Here is a 17,691-nt window from a genome sequence, read left to right as displayed (position 1 = left end):
TAGCCGAGGGAGACAGAACTCTGGGGTCCAGCCTCCTCCTCTCAGCCCACTTGCACGTTTCTGAAGCAAGCTGAGAGGCCATCTCCTTTTTATCTGCCTGGAAAGTTCTTTCACCAGGGCCTGGGTGAGTTGGAGCCAACCATCAGCACAACCCCTTCCACGAAGCACCAGCTGAAGGTTCTCAAGGACGGCAAAGTTTCTCACTGGCCTGCAGGTGACCTGGAGCCAAGGTAGAAGGGAGTGGACTCCTATCTCCTATCAATTCAGATCCTAGGTCCCCTCCTTCCCTCTCCATCCTCACCCTCATCCTAGTCAGGGGCACTCCAAGTCAGTAAGAAGGGCTGCTGGAGCCTGGGAGGGGAGCGATCCCAAGGGATGAGGGATGATGGCTAGGAAAGGTTGGGTAACTGGGGTTTTACCACTGTCCTCAACCGGCCCTGGGACATCCGAAAGTGGCGGTGGGACACTTGAGGCTCAGGTCTGGGGAAGCCTGGGAACTCGTCCTCTCACCAAGACTCAAGCTCTCTGCGCGCCCCAGCCAGGGTTCCCGCCTGCTGCCGGAAAGCAAGTCTGGAAAAGACTGGGCTTTGGCGATCACTCTTGCAGTCGCAGACACTAAAAATGGAGGTGCGGGTTGGGCTGGTGGAGGGGGGACGTGGTTCCCAGCAGCTTCGACCTGCCAGGGCCAGCGTTTTTGCCCCCGCCGCCCTCTGCAGCCAACCAAGAATGAGTCCACGCGGGGCCCCTTCCAAGGTCACTGAGCTCAGAAGCGCGAAGAGCACCAACACTCGCAATGAGTGGCTGCCCGACCGCGCTGCACCCGGAGGGGCTGTCTGAGTGACAGAAACGGAAGGTCATCTTCCTGGAGAGGATTCCAGTCCCTACCAAGGACGAGAGATCTGCCTCCCCCCAGAGAGGACTCGGAAGGCCGGGCCAACTTTCACCCGAAGGAGCTCCGCAGCCGACACTAGCCCCGCCTGGCTGGAGCGTCTGAGAGCACCGAGGCCGCCTCGGCGCGGAGAAAATAACACCCCCCTTCCTCCCTGGGTGCCCTGAACGGACTGTCCCCAGCTCTTGGAGGAGCTGGGGATCGACTCTGCTCTTCGTTTGCCGCTTGCTATGAGCATGCCCTAGGGCTACGTTATGACTCTCCGTGCCTCAGTTTCCTCCTTTGTAAGTTGGAGAGGCGGTGGCACACTTGTCAATAGGTTATCGTAAGCATTAAATGAACCAACCCCGATGAAGAGCTTAGAGCTGCTCCCAAAGCACACCGCTGTATCCTGGATACCCTTCCTCAGCATCCTTACCTCCTCTTAAGGGGACCTTCCATCTGTTTGTCTCTCTGTCTCTCTCCCCTTGCCCCGCTCCTTCCCGCTCTCCACGATCCCTATCCCTCACCCGCATTCTCCCCTTTCCTTGTCTCTCTTCTTATCTCTCTGTCTCTCCCGATGGCTTTGTAGACCCGCAACATCTGAATGAAATGTGCAAAATGAATCCATGCTTTTTCTTATGTCGGTCCCGCCACAGAGGCGAATCTGAGCTGTGTACTTTGGAGCCAGCGTTTTCCGCGCCAGCGCCGCCCAAGTTCCCGCGTCTCGGTCAGCTCCCCGCAGCGCACTCTAGTCTGGCATCTTGTGATTCCTGAAATCTGGGTTTCTTGGCTCACCTGGGAGAGCCAAGGAGGTGGTGGGTTGGACACTGAGTCCCTGCTGCCCCTCGGTCCGGCTGGGCGACAGCGATCACGCTACCACCGTGCTCGACCCATAACTGCAGCCTCGGTTCCGCGGGCCCCAGTGCGCTGCCGTGGTAGGCCCAGGCTTGGAGCTCGCATTTCCTGGGTCGACATAGCTTAACAGGGTGGCCACCAACTCCGGGGCCTCAGCATCCAGGCCAGAGGGCACAAAGTTCCACGGGTCAGATCTGAGGGGCTGGGAAAGCGCCCGTGTCAGAAGCAATATGCGTTTCGCGCTGCCGAGAACCCGGACTGCGAACTTTTCGCCGGCCTCCGAGTGCAGCTCCATCTCCCGGACTCGGGAGAAAAATTCTGAGCCGTACAGACCGCCAGGACGTCAGGGCCAGGTCACCAAGTACATGAAGGGCTCGGTTCACGTTCACAAGGACAAGTGACCAGACCCTTGATTTTTCCATCTCCAACCAAGAACTTTAACCACTGGCTCTGAATCTCAATGTACACCGGTTGTCAAGACGCTGAAATTCACCACTTGCACTTCCGAGGAGCCGGCGGCCCAGAACGATTCTTGGACACGCAGACTAGAAGACTAGAAACGTCCCCTGCATCCGGAATGAAAAGGGTCCCAGGTTCAAAGTGGCAGCCCCTCTGCGTGTCCCATGGGGAGTTTCTATTCCCAGGGGAGGGGAAGCGTGGCCTCCGCCCAACCACCGTAGGAGGCAGCCGATCCAGCCTCGCTCTGCCCCTGGCCATTGGGAAGCTGAAGAGCGAGTTAGCGGGCCCTGCCTGCTGCTCCGTCAGGTGCAGACCTTTCCTGGGTGCCCCAATCGGCACGTCTAATTTGGGCGCAGGCAGGCTGCCCCAGGCTTGAGCTCCGGGCCTTTCAAAAAGCACCCACAGCGGGGAACTCTCGCTTCTCTCCAGCTTCACAAACCCGAAATTCCAAGTGAAGTCACACTTTCTCAGGATAACCAGAGGAAAATACTGTCCCCCACCCCCTTCTTTCCGTTCTTTACTAATTTCATGGTGAGTTTTAGGGGAAGTGGCTTAAGGTCTGAGCGATCCTACTTTGGTCTCAATGCCTGTCTTTTTTGCTCCATCTATCTAGGAGCCTCCAGTCAGGAGCTACTCCGACCCCACCCCAGGAGTCTCAGAGTGTCCATGGCTTCGCCCATTTCTCTAGCCCAGTCTAGCTTCTGTTCTTTTTCCTTGACCTCTCTGACAATGACTGCAGTCCAGGGTCCTGGGTCTTCTCTCCTAAGGCTCCCACATGAACATCCATTATGTTCTCCCTGGCTCCGTGACACCCGTCCTCCTCAGCCATGTCCACATTGTAAACTGACTGAAGTTTTCCTGTTTGTTTCTTTTTTAAAAAAGTTTAAGTAAACGGGCATTTGGGATTCCTTGGTGGCTCACATGGTAAAGAGTCTGCCTGCAATGCAGGAGACCCAAGTTCGATCCCTGAGTCAGGAAGATCCCCCAGAGAAGTAAATGGCAACCCATTCCAGTATTCTTGCCAGGAAAATTCCATGGAAGGAGGAGCCTGGCAGGCTATGTCTATAGGGTCGCAAAAAGTCAGATATGACTGAGCGGACTTCATTTCAAACGGGCATTTATCAGGGTTATTCGGGCCACCAAGAAGCATTCTGACCCCACGCAAATGAAATCCCCAGACAACTGAGAAAACAGTAATATTAACTGAAGCAGCTACACATTAAATACATATAAGAGATTAGGATATAAATGGCATATAAAAGTCCAGAATCTATTAAGAGCTGGAAATAGAAACACAGGACACAGATGTCTACATATACTTCTTAGATTCAATGTTAGATTCAAGGTCAGAGTCTAGAAGGGATCAGTCTAATCCAATTTCCTCAGTTTATGAATAAGGAAACAGGCCCAGAGAAAGCCAGGGACCCTCTCAAGGTCGCATAGCAGAGGAGTGAAAGACTCCAATTCTGACTCCCAACGCACTGCCCATCCTACTCCGACTCAGGTGGTTGCTGGTTTAGGAATCGCAGAGCAAACAGCTTTAGCTCTCACGAGGCGAGGGGATTCCGTGAAGGATCCCCTTCCTGCAATCTTGTTGTCTCTGCCCGGCAGGTGTGGACTGTCCGGAAAGGGTCTGGATCTCCCGGCCCTGGGAGTTCAGATCAAACCTCCCCCCCTACAGTCTCCTCTACCTGGGAGCAACACAGGTGCAGTTCTCCGAGAACACCGATAGGTGGCGCGTTCCTCACAGGAAAACCAGCCGGGAATCCTCCCGCGCTCCTAGGACCCTGCTCCCTGCCCTAACCACCCGCCTAGGGTCCCTCTCGAAAGGAAGCGGATAGAAAGGGGTGCAGCAGAGGGGCTCAGGCTCGTGACGGAGGTTTAGAAAGACCCTAGAAACCTTGCTTCTAGCCCTTCGGCTCAGAGTGACCTCACTCTTTTAAGAGGCCAAAGGGCTTCGAGCGCAGAGGGCAGGCTCTGCTCACTGGCCCAGAGACAACATCGGGACTTACCAGGGTCACCCCTAGAGGGCGTTATCTCCCCTCAACAAGCGCGTCCACGAACCCGCTCATTCACGCAAGCTGGGCTGCTGCCTTTCTCTACCACCATCCCCAGGCCCCATTCTTCCGCCTACTTTTTTTCCTTTTTTTTTTTTTCTCCCAAATATTGGGAATGGGGTGGGGTGGGGGGGTAAGGCAAGCCGGGAGCTTTTTTCAATTGCGACGATAATTGTCCTCGAGATGGGTTTCTTAGTCTGCTCATCCATTATTGACTTCTCTTCTAATATTTGGTTTTGCCGCTTTGATCGCCAGAAGATCACAGACTTGACTCCTTTGCATAACAATTTTGGGGCGGGCGTACTCGGTGCGGGAGGGGAGGGACGTGCCTGGAATGGCTTTGGGGTCGGTATTCCATCCCTCCCCCCGTACTTCATTCCTGGCATTGAGGCCAGCCTGCCTCTCACAGACTTCCCATCCCTAACAGCATCATTCATGCCTGGAAAGTTCTGAAGGCGAGTGGGGGTGGAGAGGAAGCAGCGAACCCCCACCCTTCGTCCCTCCCCGAAAGGCAGCAGGAACCTTAAGGCCTTCCAGTGGGACAGAAGAGAGGAGGGACTGTGTCTCCCGCTGGCCTCCCGTTGCTTTCCCAACCCCAAGAGATGCTGCCTCTTCCACCGCACAGACAGACTAGGGAGAGAATATACCTTACTTGAAGGTGAATTGAATGGAGTTGGCAGACCCAGGGCAGGAGACCACTGTCCCCTGTGCTCTCATTTGGCCCTTAGGCCTCGGGACAAAACTCAGATGTCCAAGGTTCCCAATACCAGCGGCAGCCTCTGGGGGACCCTGATCTAGTCCCTTCCTGCTCTGAGTCTCAGTTGCCTCATCTGTGGAGTGGGCTTATAGACTATTCTCTCCCTGAGGCCCTGTGATGTTGACCTTGCCACATGTTGCCACTCTTTCCCCCAGTGAGGACTTAGGGTTTGGGGATTGCATAGATGGGTTTTGGTGGGGAACAGAAAACCAGTGACTATTTTAATCAGGATTTATCAACTGCTTCCTCTGCCTTTGCCTAGTTCAATGATGGGGGTGGGGGAGTGGTGATGGGGTGGGAGGTGAGCAGTGGGTTTGGGGTTAGAGCCCTCTGGCCCTTGCTCTATAACACACCTCACTTGGAGCCTCGGTGGGAGGGAGTTGCTCTCAGGTTCCCAGCTGGCAGGCAAACGCACCCCCGGACACCTACACATGGACAGGCACAAGCACAGCCAGGGCACAGAGCCCATGCAAACACTTACATTTGCATACCCGGACACAGTGCAACCACGCGAGGGTTACAGGGGCACAGAAAATGCACACAATCCTTTCGTGCACTTGGCACACACGTACACACGCACTCACCTGGAGTCTCCCACACACAGAGTCACGTACGAACACGCAGCCGCCCGGCCACACCGTCACCCCCCAACTCTGGTTTCTGCAGGAGCAGGGGGAGAGGGAAGGTGGCCACGGAAGGCCGAGACCTGGCAGTGACCCTTCCCCCGCCCCTCACCGGTAGGCGATCCAGTCTGAACAAGGAGGTGGGGTCTGGGTGCCGGTGGTGGGGGAGGCACCCGGGTTCTCTCCCCTCTTTCCCTCTCTTCTCCCAGGCTCTGTGGATTTCCTTTCCCCACCTGCCCCCCTTGCAGACCAAACTTTTCCCCCCTCTCACCTCCCTGCCAGCTTCCAGCAGCGCGGATCTCGGTTGGAACCCGGCGTTTCCCCGCAACCTCCCGGGGAAGAGGGTCTGGGAGGTTGCACCCCAGTGGACGAAAGTGGGGCGCGGCCTGGCTCGTGCCGGGGGGCCAGTGGGGAGGGCAGCGAGAAGGCGCTGGCCGGGAGCCGGAGCGCCGAGAGCCTGGTGCGCCGACTTCTGCTTGCTTTTCCCGGGCCAGCGGCAGAAGAGCCGTGGGACCAGTGCTTAGCCCTGTAGGAGTGAAGGGAAGAAGGATGACTGCTGGGGCGAGCTAGAGACCGCGGTTTTGGAGCCGTAGGAGCACTTCTATGCAAAGGACTCGAATGTCGTATGTGTATTTTTTTTCTTGAGTTATTCTTTTTTTGTTCCCAATTTTGGAGTTGGGTCTGACCTCCCGGGGAGCATGGACTGAGCCGGGGGGGGGGGCAGCAGAACCCGGAAGCCGCCCTGGCCCCCCTCGTGCGCACTCTCACATCCGTACCCACTGGTGTGCACACGCTCGAGGCCAGTCAGTGTGGACCCCGACCCGCGCCGAGCCGGATGGAGGCGGGAGCCGCCACTCGGACAGGTGGGGACCTGGGTGGGCAGGAGGCCCCCTCGGCCTGGGGTTGCCAGGCTCTGGGAACCTTCTGGGCATGAGGAGGGAGTGAGAGAGGGCGAAAAGCAAAATAAAGGAGTGAAGAAAATTCGAGCGTAGCCGCTGAATTTACTTCGGGCTTTCTTTTTAGGCGGGGGTGGTGGTGTAGGGGGCTGTGAGGATGAACATTAGGGTTTCGGGTCTGGGGTTTGGGTGGAATTCTTTGTAAGGAGAAAGGCGGGATGTCTGATTAAAGTAAAGAAAAATATAGAGAGAAGGATCGCCTTGCTTTCGGAAGCTGTGAGCTCTAAAATCCCCGGCTCCGGGGTGGTGTTCCGGGGGCGTGTGGTACAGCTTTAGGGCGGTTTGGGGATACAGAGGAGAAGGTAAAGGCTCCTTTCCGTAATTTGTGCCAAGGGGCCTTGCATCTCTCTCCCCAAGTCCTTGATCCAGCCCTAATTTGACAAGTCAACCCGCCCGCAGCGACGGTCTGGTGTCTGCACCCGGGTGTCCGGGAATCAGGCGCCGACCGCGTCCGCAATTTTCTGGAATCGCTAGGGATGTTTCCCCCATTTCCCATAGTCAAGCAGAGAAAGGGCTTCATTTTCTCTGCTTGCCCAGTTTTAAAGGGGGTAAAAGCACCCCGAAACCAAAACTGTTTCTAGAACAAAAAAGTCCGTGCTGTGAACTGCCTCTCCCTCTGATAAAAGGGAGGAAAGCCTGAAGGAAGGCAGGATGATGGGTGCATAAATTCAAATATTGAAATCCTCAAAGGTGACCACCTCCAACAGCGGGCTTTTGGGGGGCTTTTTAGGAACCTGGACATTTGTGGGTATACTTCTTGCACACAGAAATAAAGAAATATCTCCGGCCCACCTCCAGTCTTCTAGGGTCTCGATAAACAAAGCAGTGCCCCAATTTTTAGAGTCAACAGAGCATTTTACTTCTATGGTTTGCTTCCCACATACCGCCACCTCAGCTTTATCCCCTCCCCTGCCTCCCCTAGTCCCACTTCAAACTTCAGGTACAATCACTTAGGATCCCTAACCAATACCCATTGAATCCCCCTGCACCCACTCACCCCCCACATTGTTATCGCTTCCAAATGAAAACCAAAACCCCGAGCGCTAATTGAATTAGTCCATTGAAAGGACTGTCAGGTACAATGACGTGGCTCGGGGCCCCACATTTCCCAAGGTCTATAGGCTTTGGGGACCTGCGATGTATAGTCTGACCTTCCAGCTCATAATAATACCGAGGCACTTGTAGCAGAAATCTCCTCGCATTCACTCCCAACAAAACCGCTGGTCACCCAGTCCCCGTAGGAAGGCTGTGCGCTATTGTGTTGCGACAACTCATTCATGTCCCGCGCCACGAGGCCCCACCGCCATCTGATCTACACTCGAAATGCGATTACCACCGTGTGCATGCAACACGCTCATACTCTCGGCCCAATACATGCACGCCTGGCCAGGCTGCAAGGTTTTCTTTCACGATTCTCCTCCTCACACCCATCCACGAAAGACAGGTGGAAGCAGGCAGGACCATGACATTTGTCTCTGCCTAAACGAAATCTAAAGTTCTGTGGAAATGCGGGATGGTGGGAGACTTCTCTTTTCTGAACAGCATACACCAAAACCCTCACCAAATACATTCCACTGTACCCAGCTGGTGGGGCAGACTCAGGTGTACACACTGATTTGTACATACGCTAGCCTCCAGCCACGGACACAAATACACAGACATACAAACAAAGCTTTTATGGACTCATTTCTGTCTCTGGTTCTCAGATACACAAGCAATAGACACAAATATAGGCTCATTCCCCCATAGCCATGGGCCACTCTCCAAATCCATAAGTGGTTTTTGCAAGATTGGAAAACAAAGGTACGGTATCCGAGCCTCTACTACTCATCAGTTCCTACTTATGGTCCCCAAACTTCTCTAGCTTCCCCCAAACACACAAACACTCTCCCCCTGGCCAGGTGCATTTTGCTCAGTGGCAGGCCCTGGTTAGCTAGCTTCAGTGGAGGAAGTCTGGGAGCGCAGGAGAGGGGCAGGAGGGTTGAGAGGGGTCTCTGTCTTACTTACCCCACCCTCCACCATTGAAAGCCTCTTTCGGTTCCCTTTGCCCTTCAATGAAGTGAGGAAAGAAATGCTCCTTTTGGCATTTAAAATCCTTTTCTTTCTCACCAATCTCCACTTCTATGTGGGCTGGCAGAACTCAGGGACAGTCAATTTACTGCAGAGATATAGCTATGTCAGTGTCCTTCTGTGAGCCCTCTGGCCCCAGCAGAGCAGCACAGCTCAGAACTAAACTTCCATATCTTTGGCCCTAGAGCAGAGGGCATTTGAAGAAAAGGATTCCATTGGATTTGCGAAAATTCTCCCAACCTGCTTCCTGACAGCCCACCCCTTACTGGACATCTATCAAGTTGGTAGAAATTCGCAAAGGCACAAACCAGTACCCCTTAAAAGACTGCCACAAAAGTGCACTCACACCTGCACGCACACTGCTCCACACACACCTAACCCCTCTACCTACAGGCATTTACACACAACTCACCCTGCCCGTATTTCCTCACCCACATGTCCAGTTTTGGGCGCCCTCCGAGTCCTCTGGACCCTCACACACCCACCTGGATCAACATTTGCTCACTGTGACACCCTACTATTAGGCTTGCCAGGACACCAACCCGCTAATACCTAGTTCCCAATAATATGTTCATTTTCAGGAAGGAGAGAGGAGGGCGCGGGCCTTGGTAGGGGTCTCGTAGAGCAGGAGGCTCTGGATGCGGAGCGTCGGCGGAGGCCTGGCCTGGGGGAGGATGCTGTTGAGGGGGGGCGAACCAGCGCGAGGAGCACCGCCTAATCCAGCCGGAGCTCGTGGGCCGCGGGTGCATTTATCATCCCATTACTGTAACAAATCCGGGCTCCACTACATGAAAGGTAAAATGAATTACCGACGTTAAGCCGTCAATAAAGTCATTTCTGTAAATGGTGTCTCCAAAGGGCCGCCGCATTATTCAGCTGGCTTTATCAGCTGGCTGGAAATTACGTGGAGGAGCCGGGCCGCGCGGCGCGCGGGGCCGCTCACTTTGATTAAGCGTCTTGCCAGCGCGATGTGACAGAGCTTTTGACCAGGGTTTTATTCACAGGCCTGTGATGAACGCCAAGCTGATCAGGCGGAATGAAGAGTAATTAAAACCTATAAATTATCTTCCGCAGCCCTTCTCGAGGCGTCTCCTGCAGGCGAGATAAGGCGTCGAGACCCTATTTACGGCGCTGAAAGGGACCGCGGCGCACAAAAGCTACGCGGCTAAATAGGATATTGATAGTGTCCTAATTAGAATTTAATTAAGTACCCACGCTCGCTTGCGGGATAAAGATTTCAATTTGGCGAACTTAAATATAAATAAAATCCAACCCCCATTTCGGGGAGAATGGGTGGGGGCACCGGGAGATTTCGGGGAGTCCTTGGGTGCAGAACTGAGGAGGACCCGGGAGACCTTCAGGTGGGTTTGGGGGGCGACTTGGGAGGTTTGAGGAGATCACGTCGGGCCTGCTTTAGCGCAGCGCTTTGGGAAAGTGGTTCTCGCCGCCCCGGAAACGCCGGGAAAGTCCAGCTAGGAATTCCGAAAGCCCCGAGCATCGGAAGACCATCGGCTGACCTGGAGATGCAGCTAGCAATACCAACTCCCGCTCTCCACTAGCCCCTTGTGAGAAACTTCGCTTAGTGCGGGGGTTCCTGTTATTGTGATTTTCGTTTCATTCTCTTCCTAACCCTCTGTGACTTTTCTGGGCACAGGGGGATTATTTTGCATGTTTCCGTTAGACAACATCCTCAAAAAGATCCTTTCTCCGTCGCCCCAGTTAAGGATGGCGGTCCCGGCTAGATGCTCACTGGAGCTCCGTGATAACACCCTCCTGGAGGCCTCAGTTGCCTGAGCTTTTCTACGCTTCACCACGTAGTCGGATCCCGGCCCTCTAAAAAGGCACGGTAGACAAACCAAACCCCGCCAATGTTCAGCGCCTCACCTTCCCCTACCCTATCCCTGGCAGTGGGAAAACTTTGGGGTGCCTCGACAAGGAAACAGCGAAAAAGAGCCCAGCGACTGGAGACAGATCTCCGTGAGTGTGGGAGTGGCGGGAGCCCCTGCAGTTTCCCCCCTCCCCCAAAAACCTTGATAAGAAAATGCAGGGCTACAGTGAGAGGCCTTCAAGAACTGGGGAACAATCCCAGGAAAATCTGGGCCACTGGGGGAAATCCGCTGTCCAGCTGGCTAGGGCAAATACCGAGAGTGCAGTACTTTTATCCGCTAGATTTCACTTCGCATGGAAATCTAAAACGGAGGTTGCCCTGAGCCCAAAAGCCAGGGCCTTGCGGGTATCCGCACCCTGACTTACTTGGCTCAGGACAACTATAAGATGCCTGGACCGCTCGACTCCGGTGGCCAGGAAAGGACTCTCTCGCGCCCTCTGGACCTGGCTTAATGGCGGCGGGACAGCTCCTAGGGATTGTCAAAGGTCCCGCCAGGGAAGGGCATGGGTACGGAAACCCCGGGAAGGGCACGCAGTGCAGCTGGCCAACATGCACTACAAACCTACAAACCTAGCTAGGCGCAGCTGGCCTCTGGCGTTTGCTACTTGTGAAAAATAAACCGCTCCACTGAAAGTAGCCAAATCTAGGTCTGTTTCACATCTCCGACCATCCTCGGTTCACCTCTCCGCACCCCAATCCCCCCCTCCCTAAACACACACCATATACACACAGACTCCGACAGTGATAGCACTCTTTCACCCTTAATAACAAGCAAGAAAAAGCCAGAGTGAGAAAATAAAGGGCTGTTTCTTAGGCATGGGAGTTGCCAAAAGAGCCGATGCCCCTGCCTCCTGATCCTGCGCCTGCACGGACGCACCCATAGTCCTGAATTTCTCCAACAAGTTGTTTATGGAGTTGTCTATTTGCCTACACCCCGCATTCCACCCCTTCTTGGTCTCCTTTGCCCCTTCCTCTGTCCTGGCCTGAAAGAGGGGGAGGGGCTCGGGTGCGGGTAGGGGAGGGCGGCCCGCGCAGCGGCTCCCCCTCTCCGCCCGCGGCCGCCGCCCCCGGATTATTTATCCGCAAAGTCCCGCGCGCGCCTATTGGGCCGAGGCCCGGGTGTCAGCGCGAGTCCTGGCTCGCCATTGGCCCCGCACACGTGCGGCCCTGACTCACGTGCTTCCGGTTTGAAGGCAAAAAGTGTGCCTGGGTGATTTTTTTTTAAGCGAGAGAGTTTGAGCAAAGATCCGAGCTGTCAGAGATTTAAAAAAAAAAAAAAAAAAAAAAAGCAGCCCCAGCGCTGGCGGAGACGCGCTCTCCCTGCAAAAAAAGCAAAGGCGATTAAAGGCGCTGCCAGCCTTGCGCTCTGGGCACAGCTGAGCGTGACACTCGGGGAAGTCAAACCCCTCACTACTGCCTAGGAAGATGGCTAGACTTTAAAGACTATTTTTTTTTTTATCTTTAAGAAAAAAAATTCTTGGAGATTTTTTCTTGCTTTCTTTTTCCTTTCCTGTTTTTTTTTTCCCTTTCTTTTTAGCCGTGGCTTACTCCCCATTTAAAACAAATCATTGATTCTGGTTGCAGAAAGAAAAAAGAAATAGCCAAGTGTCTCCATATCTGGATGTCTACAAATTAGAGAGAGGGAGAGACAACGAGATCTGCTCGATAAGAGCGAGCGATCCAGGCCAGGCGCCTGGGCTTTTTTTTTTCTGCACCCGCCCCGTGCCTTCGCTGGGGCTTTGCCGGCCTCCTTCCTCCGCGCACCCCCACGGGCCGCTGGCAAAGTGGGGTGGGGAGCGAGGCGGGGGGGGCGGGGGCCGGCGCGGCGGCCGAGGCGGCGGGGCGGCCGAGCATGGAAGAACAGCAGCCGGAACCTAAAAGTCAGCGCGACTCGGGCCTCGGCGCGGCGGCGGCGGTGGCGGCGGCCCCCGGCAGCCTCACCCTGAGTCTCAGCCCCGGTGCAAGCGGCAGCAGCGGCAGCGATGGAGACAGCGTGCCGGTGTCCCCGCAGCCCGCGCCCCCCTCGCCGCCCGCGGCGCCCTGCCTGCCGCCCCTGGGCCACCACCCGCATCTCCCCCCGCACCCCCCGCCCCCGCCGCCGCCGCCGCCGCCGCAGCAGCATCTCGCGGCGCCTGCTCACCAGCCGCAGCCCGCGGCCCAGCTGCACCGCACCACCAACTTTTTCATCGACAACATCCTGAGGCCGGACTTCGGCTGCAAAAAGGAGCAGCCGCCGCCGCAGTTCCTGGTGGCGGCGGCAGCGGCCGGAGGAGGCGCAGGCGGAGGCCGGGTCGAGCGTGACAGAGGCCAGACCGGCTCAGGTAGAGACCCCGTCCACCCGCTGGGTACTAGGGCGCCGGGCGCCGCCTCACTCCTGTGCACACCGGACGGGAACTGTGGCCCACCCGACGGCTCCCCGCCAGCCACCGCCGGCGGCGCGGGCGCGTCCAAAGCTGGGAACCCGGCGGCGGCGGCGGCTGCGGCGGCGGCAGCGGCTGTGGCGGCGGCGGCGGCAGCAGCGGCCAAGCCTTCGGACAGCGGCGGTGGCAGTGGAGGCGGCGTGGGGAGTCCAGGTGCGCAGGGTGCTAAGTACCCGGAGCACACTAACCCGGCCATACTGCTAATGGGCTCAGCCAACGGCGGGCCGGTAGTCAAAACTGACTCGCAGCAACCCCTCGTGTGGCCCGCCTGGGTCTACTGCACGCGCTACTCCGATCGCCCGTCCTCCGGTGAGTACCCAGCCCCAGGCTGCGCGGTGAACCCGGCAGACGCCGGTAAAACTCTCAGCCGCCGGGCTGGGGAGAGCGTGCGTGCCGGATCCCGAGGGTTCTCTTTTCTCACGCCTGCTTTCTCCTTTTCACTTTCGATTCCAGTCACTACCGAGTGTTATACCCAGTTTTGCGCTCCTGCGTTCTGCGACTACCACCTGGGAGGTTACGGCTCAGGGTACAGGGAGTGGGATCCTTATTTTGAACTCGGAGCCCTTCTGGCCGTCTTTGTGTTTTACCTTTAATATTCTTAGTAAAGACCCAATCAATCATTGCTTTTTCTTCCAGGGAAAGGGGTTTTTAGAATCAGCGGGAAGGTGGGCCTGGCAATCTGGGTCTGAAATCCCATCAGCTTGCGCGGAGGCCGAAACCGAGCAAGGCTTTGATTAGAGAAATTATCTTCGCTTTGTGTCCTTGCAGACATAAACACCGTATCGATATTTTCTGCGGAGAGATCGTTTGCATAGAGATAGATGTAAGGAGACACAGGAAGAAAGAGAAACGTGTCTGGTCGCTGTCCTTCTTCCCCAAGCCGGGTAGCCAAAAGGGCCTGACCCGCCTGGGTAGAATCCAGGGAAAGGAGGTTTCAGAGACAGTGGGTGCCGAGAGCCCCTGGCTCCCTATTCTCTAGAACGGGGGAGAGGACAGAAGATACCTTAGGCTCAGGCCAGAGACCTGGGCCGAGGGCATGAGAGCCAGCCCCCACCTCAGCTTCTCCGTGGCCCGCCTGGCATATCCTCCCGGCCATGCCCCTTCCTTTTTTCACTCCTTCCTTCCGTACATCTGCCAGTTAGCAAATTTCTGCCAGCCATAGGCCCATTTTTCTCAATTTTCCTTTGGCCCTTTCCCCACATACCTCTTTGAGCTTGGAGAACCCCAGGCCGAGAGGTGCTCGGGGGCAGCTACTAGGCCCCTGGAGAGGAGGCTGTGGCCTGCCCGCCTCCGGGGACCGCAGCTCCCGGGAGGCTGATGGGCGCCCCGAGGAGGGCGGCAGGGGTTCTGGCCTACGATTGGGGTTTCGCACCCGGATATGGCAGGAGGCTGGGCTGGCGTCGCGGTGCGGCGCCCCACTCCGACTGGTCTGACTTCCCAACGCTGTTGGCCAGGCGCGGATCGATGAGCGCTATCAGCCCCCGCCATCTCGAGCCCCGTTATTGACACATCGGGCTCCCTGAACCTCCGAAAAGCTGCTTTGATTGACTCGCCTGATGGATAGAGTGATTGAGCTGTCAGGCTGTGCTGCTCAGGCTGGCCAGGAGGCTACGATTTTATTACAAGTGTTCGTGCCTCTGCGAGGGCAACCATACACACAGTAACAACAACAACAACGAAACAACTGCGACAACGCTCTAACAACGTAAGGGATGCCCATGTCGCAATGGGGCCTTTCTGAGGATGCATACATTTCCTGGGCCACTTCTGCTCCACCAGCTAATTACTAACCTAAACCAAGGCCTTCCTGGCCCCTCACCCCGCCTCCCAGTGCTTTCTGCATCGGCCTCAGGAGTGTGCCTTGTCTTTGTTCTTGGCTGCTTTCCTTCTTACAAGCCTGGGGAGGCAGGGTGCTGGTTTCTAATCCTACAGGGGCAGTTCAGGGAGAGGAAACTCAACCCAGTCTTGAGTTGCGGTGGTCGGCCAGGCTTGGATTCTTTTGTCACAGGACAGCTGGTGACCCCTGGCACTGGTTTGCCCCAGAGGCCAGCTGCCTGGTTTACCCCTCTGTCACTAGGTTTGGAAATGCCAGTGCAGACCCTTCTTTCCAGACAATTTTAGAGGTTAACAGGCCCGACAGGGACTTCACTCAGCTCAGGAAGCTCCCATAACCATGACAGGGCCCAGCAAGTAAATGCTAGAGACTTGCGTGTGGAGGCCTCTCTTTTTCCTCCTCTCTTCAGGGCTGGGCTTCATAGCCAGCCCTCTTCCCAGACTAGTTTTTGAGGGACACTTCATTTTCCTAGGAAGGTTTCCTGTGGCCTCTTCCTATAATCATCTTAGGGCATAGCACAGATTTTTGTCAGGATTGTCCCACCCTTTCTGTCCCTCAGCCCCTGTTTTGCTCCTGGATGTGGGGAGGGGGAAGCAGTTTTCTTGCAGATCACCATAGGTGGGCAGGAAAGACCGCTCTGACTTGCTTTTGTTGTTCAGTTTTCAATCCTGAGATTGCAGCTTCTGTATCCGAAGGACTAGGGAGAGAGACCTGCTTGTGCCACTGGGTGTAGGATGGGAAGGGTCCTCTCTTTCTTACTGGTACCATCCAAGGGACAAAGCAGAGAACCCAGGGGCCTGGGCATGTGGGTAAGGCATACAACTGGGGGAAGGCCTCTTTTCCCCTTTCTGGGAAGCAGGTGGACAGTGTCTTCCTGGGACTCTATAAGGGGCTTCGTTTTAGGCCAGAGGGAAAGAAGAGCATGTAGAGAGAACAGATGCTGAATGTTTTGGAGCTAGGCAAGCCTCTCACATCGCCCTCCTTATCCCCTTGTTTTCTGGAGTCAGTAGCTACAAGCAGATGTGGTCTTATTGTAAGCTGTGTGGGTGTAGATGCGCTTCTTGGGGAGGGGGAGAAAAATAGTTTGCAGGCTTGCAATTCCCTCAGGGCAGTCCTATCCAAGTGTTCATGACTCCAGTGTTGAGCCTCTCTTTATGCCAAGACTGAAGACAAGCAGGCCCCTGACCTCCAGCTCTGGGTTGGGCCCGATAGGGCTCCAAATATCTTTCCATCTTGGACCCTATGATTTAAGCCTATCACCGCTGGGTCTGTTTTGAATTGGGGTGTGAGGTGTATACACAACTTCGGCTGGCCAGTTTTCCTCTGTGACCCTTCTGGCATCCCAGAGGATTCCCAGAGGGCAACCCAGCGACCCCAGTAGCCAGCAGACTGATCTAGGGATCGTGGGCGGGAGGGGCTGCACGGCCTCCGCTATCGCCCCAGAAGCGCTGGGCGAGATCCCCCAGCTCCGCTCCTCAATTCTCACGGCTTCCTCTGCCCTCCCTCCCCTCCCCTCTGCCCCTTGTCCCCACCTCCGACGCTGCAGGTCCCCGCACCAGGAAGCTGAAGAAGAAGAAGAACGAGAAGGAGGACAAGCGGCCGAGGACGGCGTTCACTGCCGAGCAGCTGCAGAGACTCAAGGCGGAGTTCCAGGCGAACCGCTACATCACCGAGCAGCGGCGGCAGACGCTGGCCCAGGAGCTCAGCCTCAACGAGTCCCAGATCAAGATCTGGTTCCAGAACAAGCGCGCCAAGATCAAGAAAGCCACGGGCATCAAGAACGGCCTGGCGCTGCACCTCATGGCGCAGGGACTGTACAACCATTCAACCACCACGGTCCAGGACAAAGACGAGAGCGAATAGCCGCCGCCGGCAGAGGCCGCGCGGTTTGGCCTCCGCGCCCGCGCCCCCTCCTGGCACCGCGGCCGCCGCCGTGTGGGCCCCATGCCCCGGGGAGAAAGAATCAGCGTAAAGGAGGAAGGGAGCAACAGGGAAAAGAGAGAGAAAGAGGTTCCCAGAATGGAGAGTCACATTGGAACGAGACTTTTTTTTCGAAAGGGAGAAAGACTCAGACAGGTGCTATCGAAAAATAAGATCAGTTCTGTTTTCACAGTGTAAGGGACGAAAACTACGAACTCCTTAAAGCTCTATCTAGCCAAACCGCTTACGACCTTGTATATATTTAATTTCAGGTAAGGAAAAGAATTATGTGTAGCGATCTCTATTTGCTGGACTTTTATTAATCTCCTTTATTATTATTGTTATAATTATTATAATTATTATAATTATTTTATCCCCCGCCTCCGCCTCGCTGCCCCCGGCCCAGTTTCGTTTTCTTTTGAATGTTATTGCTTCTCCGGTGCCTCCTGTCCCGCATCGCTGGCCCTCCGTTTCTCTGGGACTTTTCTTTGTGTGCGTGAGAGTGTGTTTCCTCGCGTGTCTGCCCTTCGCCTCTCCCCCTCCCCCCATCTCCCCAGCCCTTTCTGTCCGTCTGTCTGTCCTGCCCCCGACCGTTTCGTTTTCCGGAGACTTGTTGAGAAATACGACCCCACAGACTGCGAGACTGAACCGCCGCTACAAGCCAAAGATTTTATTATGTTCAGAAACCTGTAGTCTGAAATAAAGTGTACACTGTGCTCACGAGCGCCTGACGGCCCTCCTCTTTGCGGTCTGGGGAAGGGTGAAGACGCAGGGAGGCCCTGCGCAAGGCGGGTGCACAACGGGCGCGGAGCCTCGAGGCTCCGTCAGGCCTTAAGATCCATCACTGCACAACGAATACAGGGCACAAGGAGGGCGCGGTGATAGGGATGGCTGGGACCCGGGGATGGCCCGGGTTTGGAGGGTCTGGCGGGACACGCCTGGTCTCCTATCGCTTTCAAAGGAGACCAAAGGCCGGAAACC

General features: G+C 55.8%; 1 protein-coding gene across 2 annotated transcripts; it reads left to right on the top strand.

Annotated features, from left to right (window-relative positions):
- Positions 1-12,350: 12,350 nt before the first annotated feature.
- EN1 (engrailed homeobox 1) lies at positions 12,351-17,430 on the top strand. 2 transcript variants are annotated; one of them, XR_014079092.1, is made up of 3 exons: positions 12,351-13,265; positions 16,337-16,893; positions 17,117-17,430. XR_014079092.1 is itself a non-coding variant. In XM_081578198.1 (2 exons), the coding sequence occupies exons 1-2, from the start codon at positions 12,389-12,391 to the stop codon at positions 16,651-16,653; spliced, it is 1,194 nt and encodes a 397-aa protein (XP_081434324.1). In that variant the 5' UTR covers positions 12,351-12,388; the 3' UTR covers positions 16,654-17,430. The 2 variants fall into 2 exon arrangements, 1 of the variants encoding a protein (XP_081434324.1); XM_081578198.1 differs by having other exon boundaries at positions 16,337-17,430.
- The last annotated feature ends 261 nt before the right edge of the window (positions 17,431-17,691 follow it).

This window comes from Giraffa tippelskirchi, chromosome 3 (genome assembly GCF_054371585.1).
Source record: "Giraffa tippelskirchi isolate mGirTip1 chromosome 3, T2T-mGirTip1v1.2.pri, whole genome shotgun sequence".
NCBI lineage: Eukaryota > Metazoa > Chordata > Mammalia > Artiodactyla > Giraffidae > Giraffa > Giraffa tippelskirchi.
Note: the sequence above shows the minus strand (reverse complement) of the source record. Positions and strands in the feature narration are given on the sequence as shown.

Excerpts from the sequence above, each read along its gene's own strand:
- EN1 (XM_081578198.1), top strand. The coding sequence starts at position 12,389 with ATGGAAGAACAGCAGCCGGAACCTAAAAGTCAGCGCGACTCGGGCCTC. Across the intron at positions 13,266-16,336 it reads CTCCGATCGCCCGTCCTCCG|GTCCCCGCACCAGGAAGCTG; the intron begins GTGAGTACCCAG and ends CCGACGCTGCAG.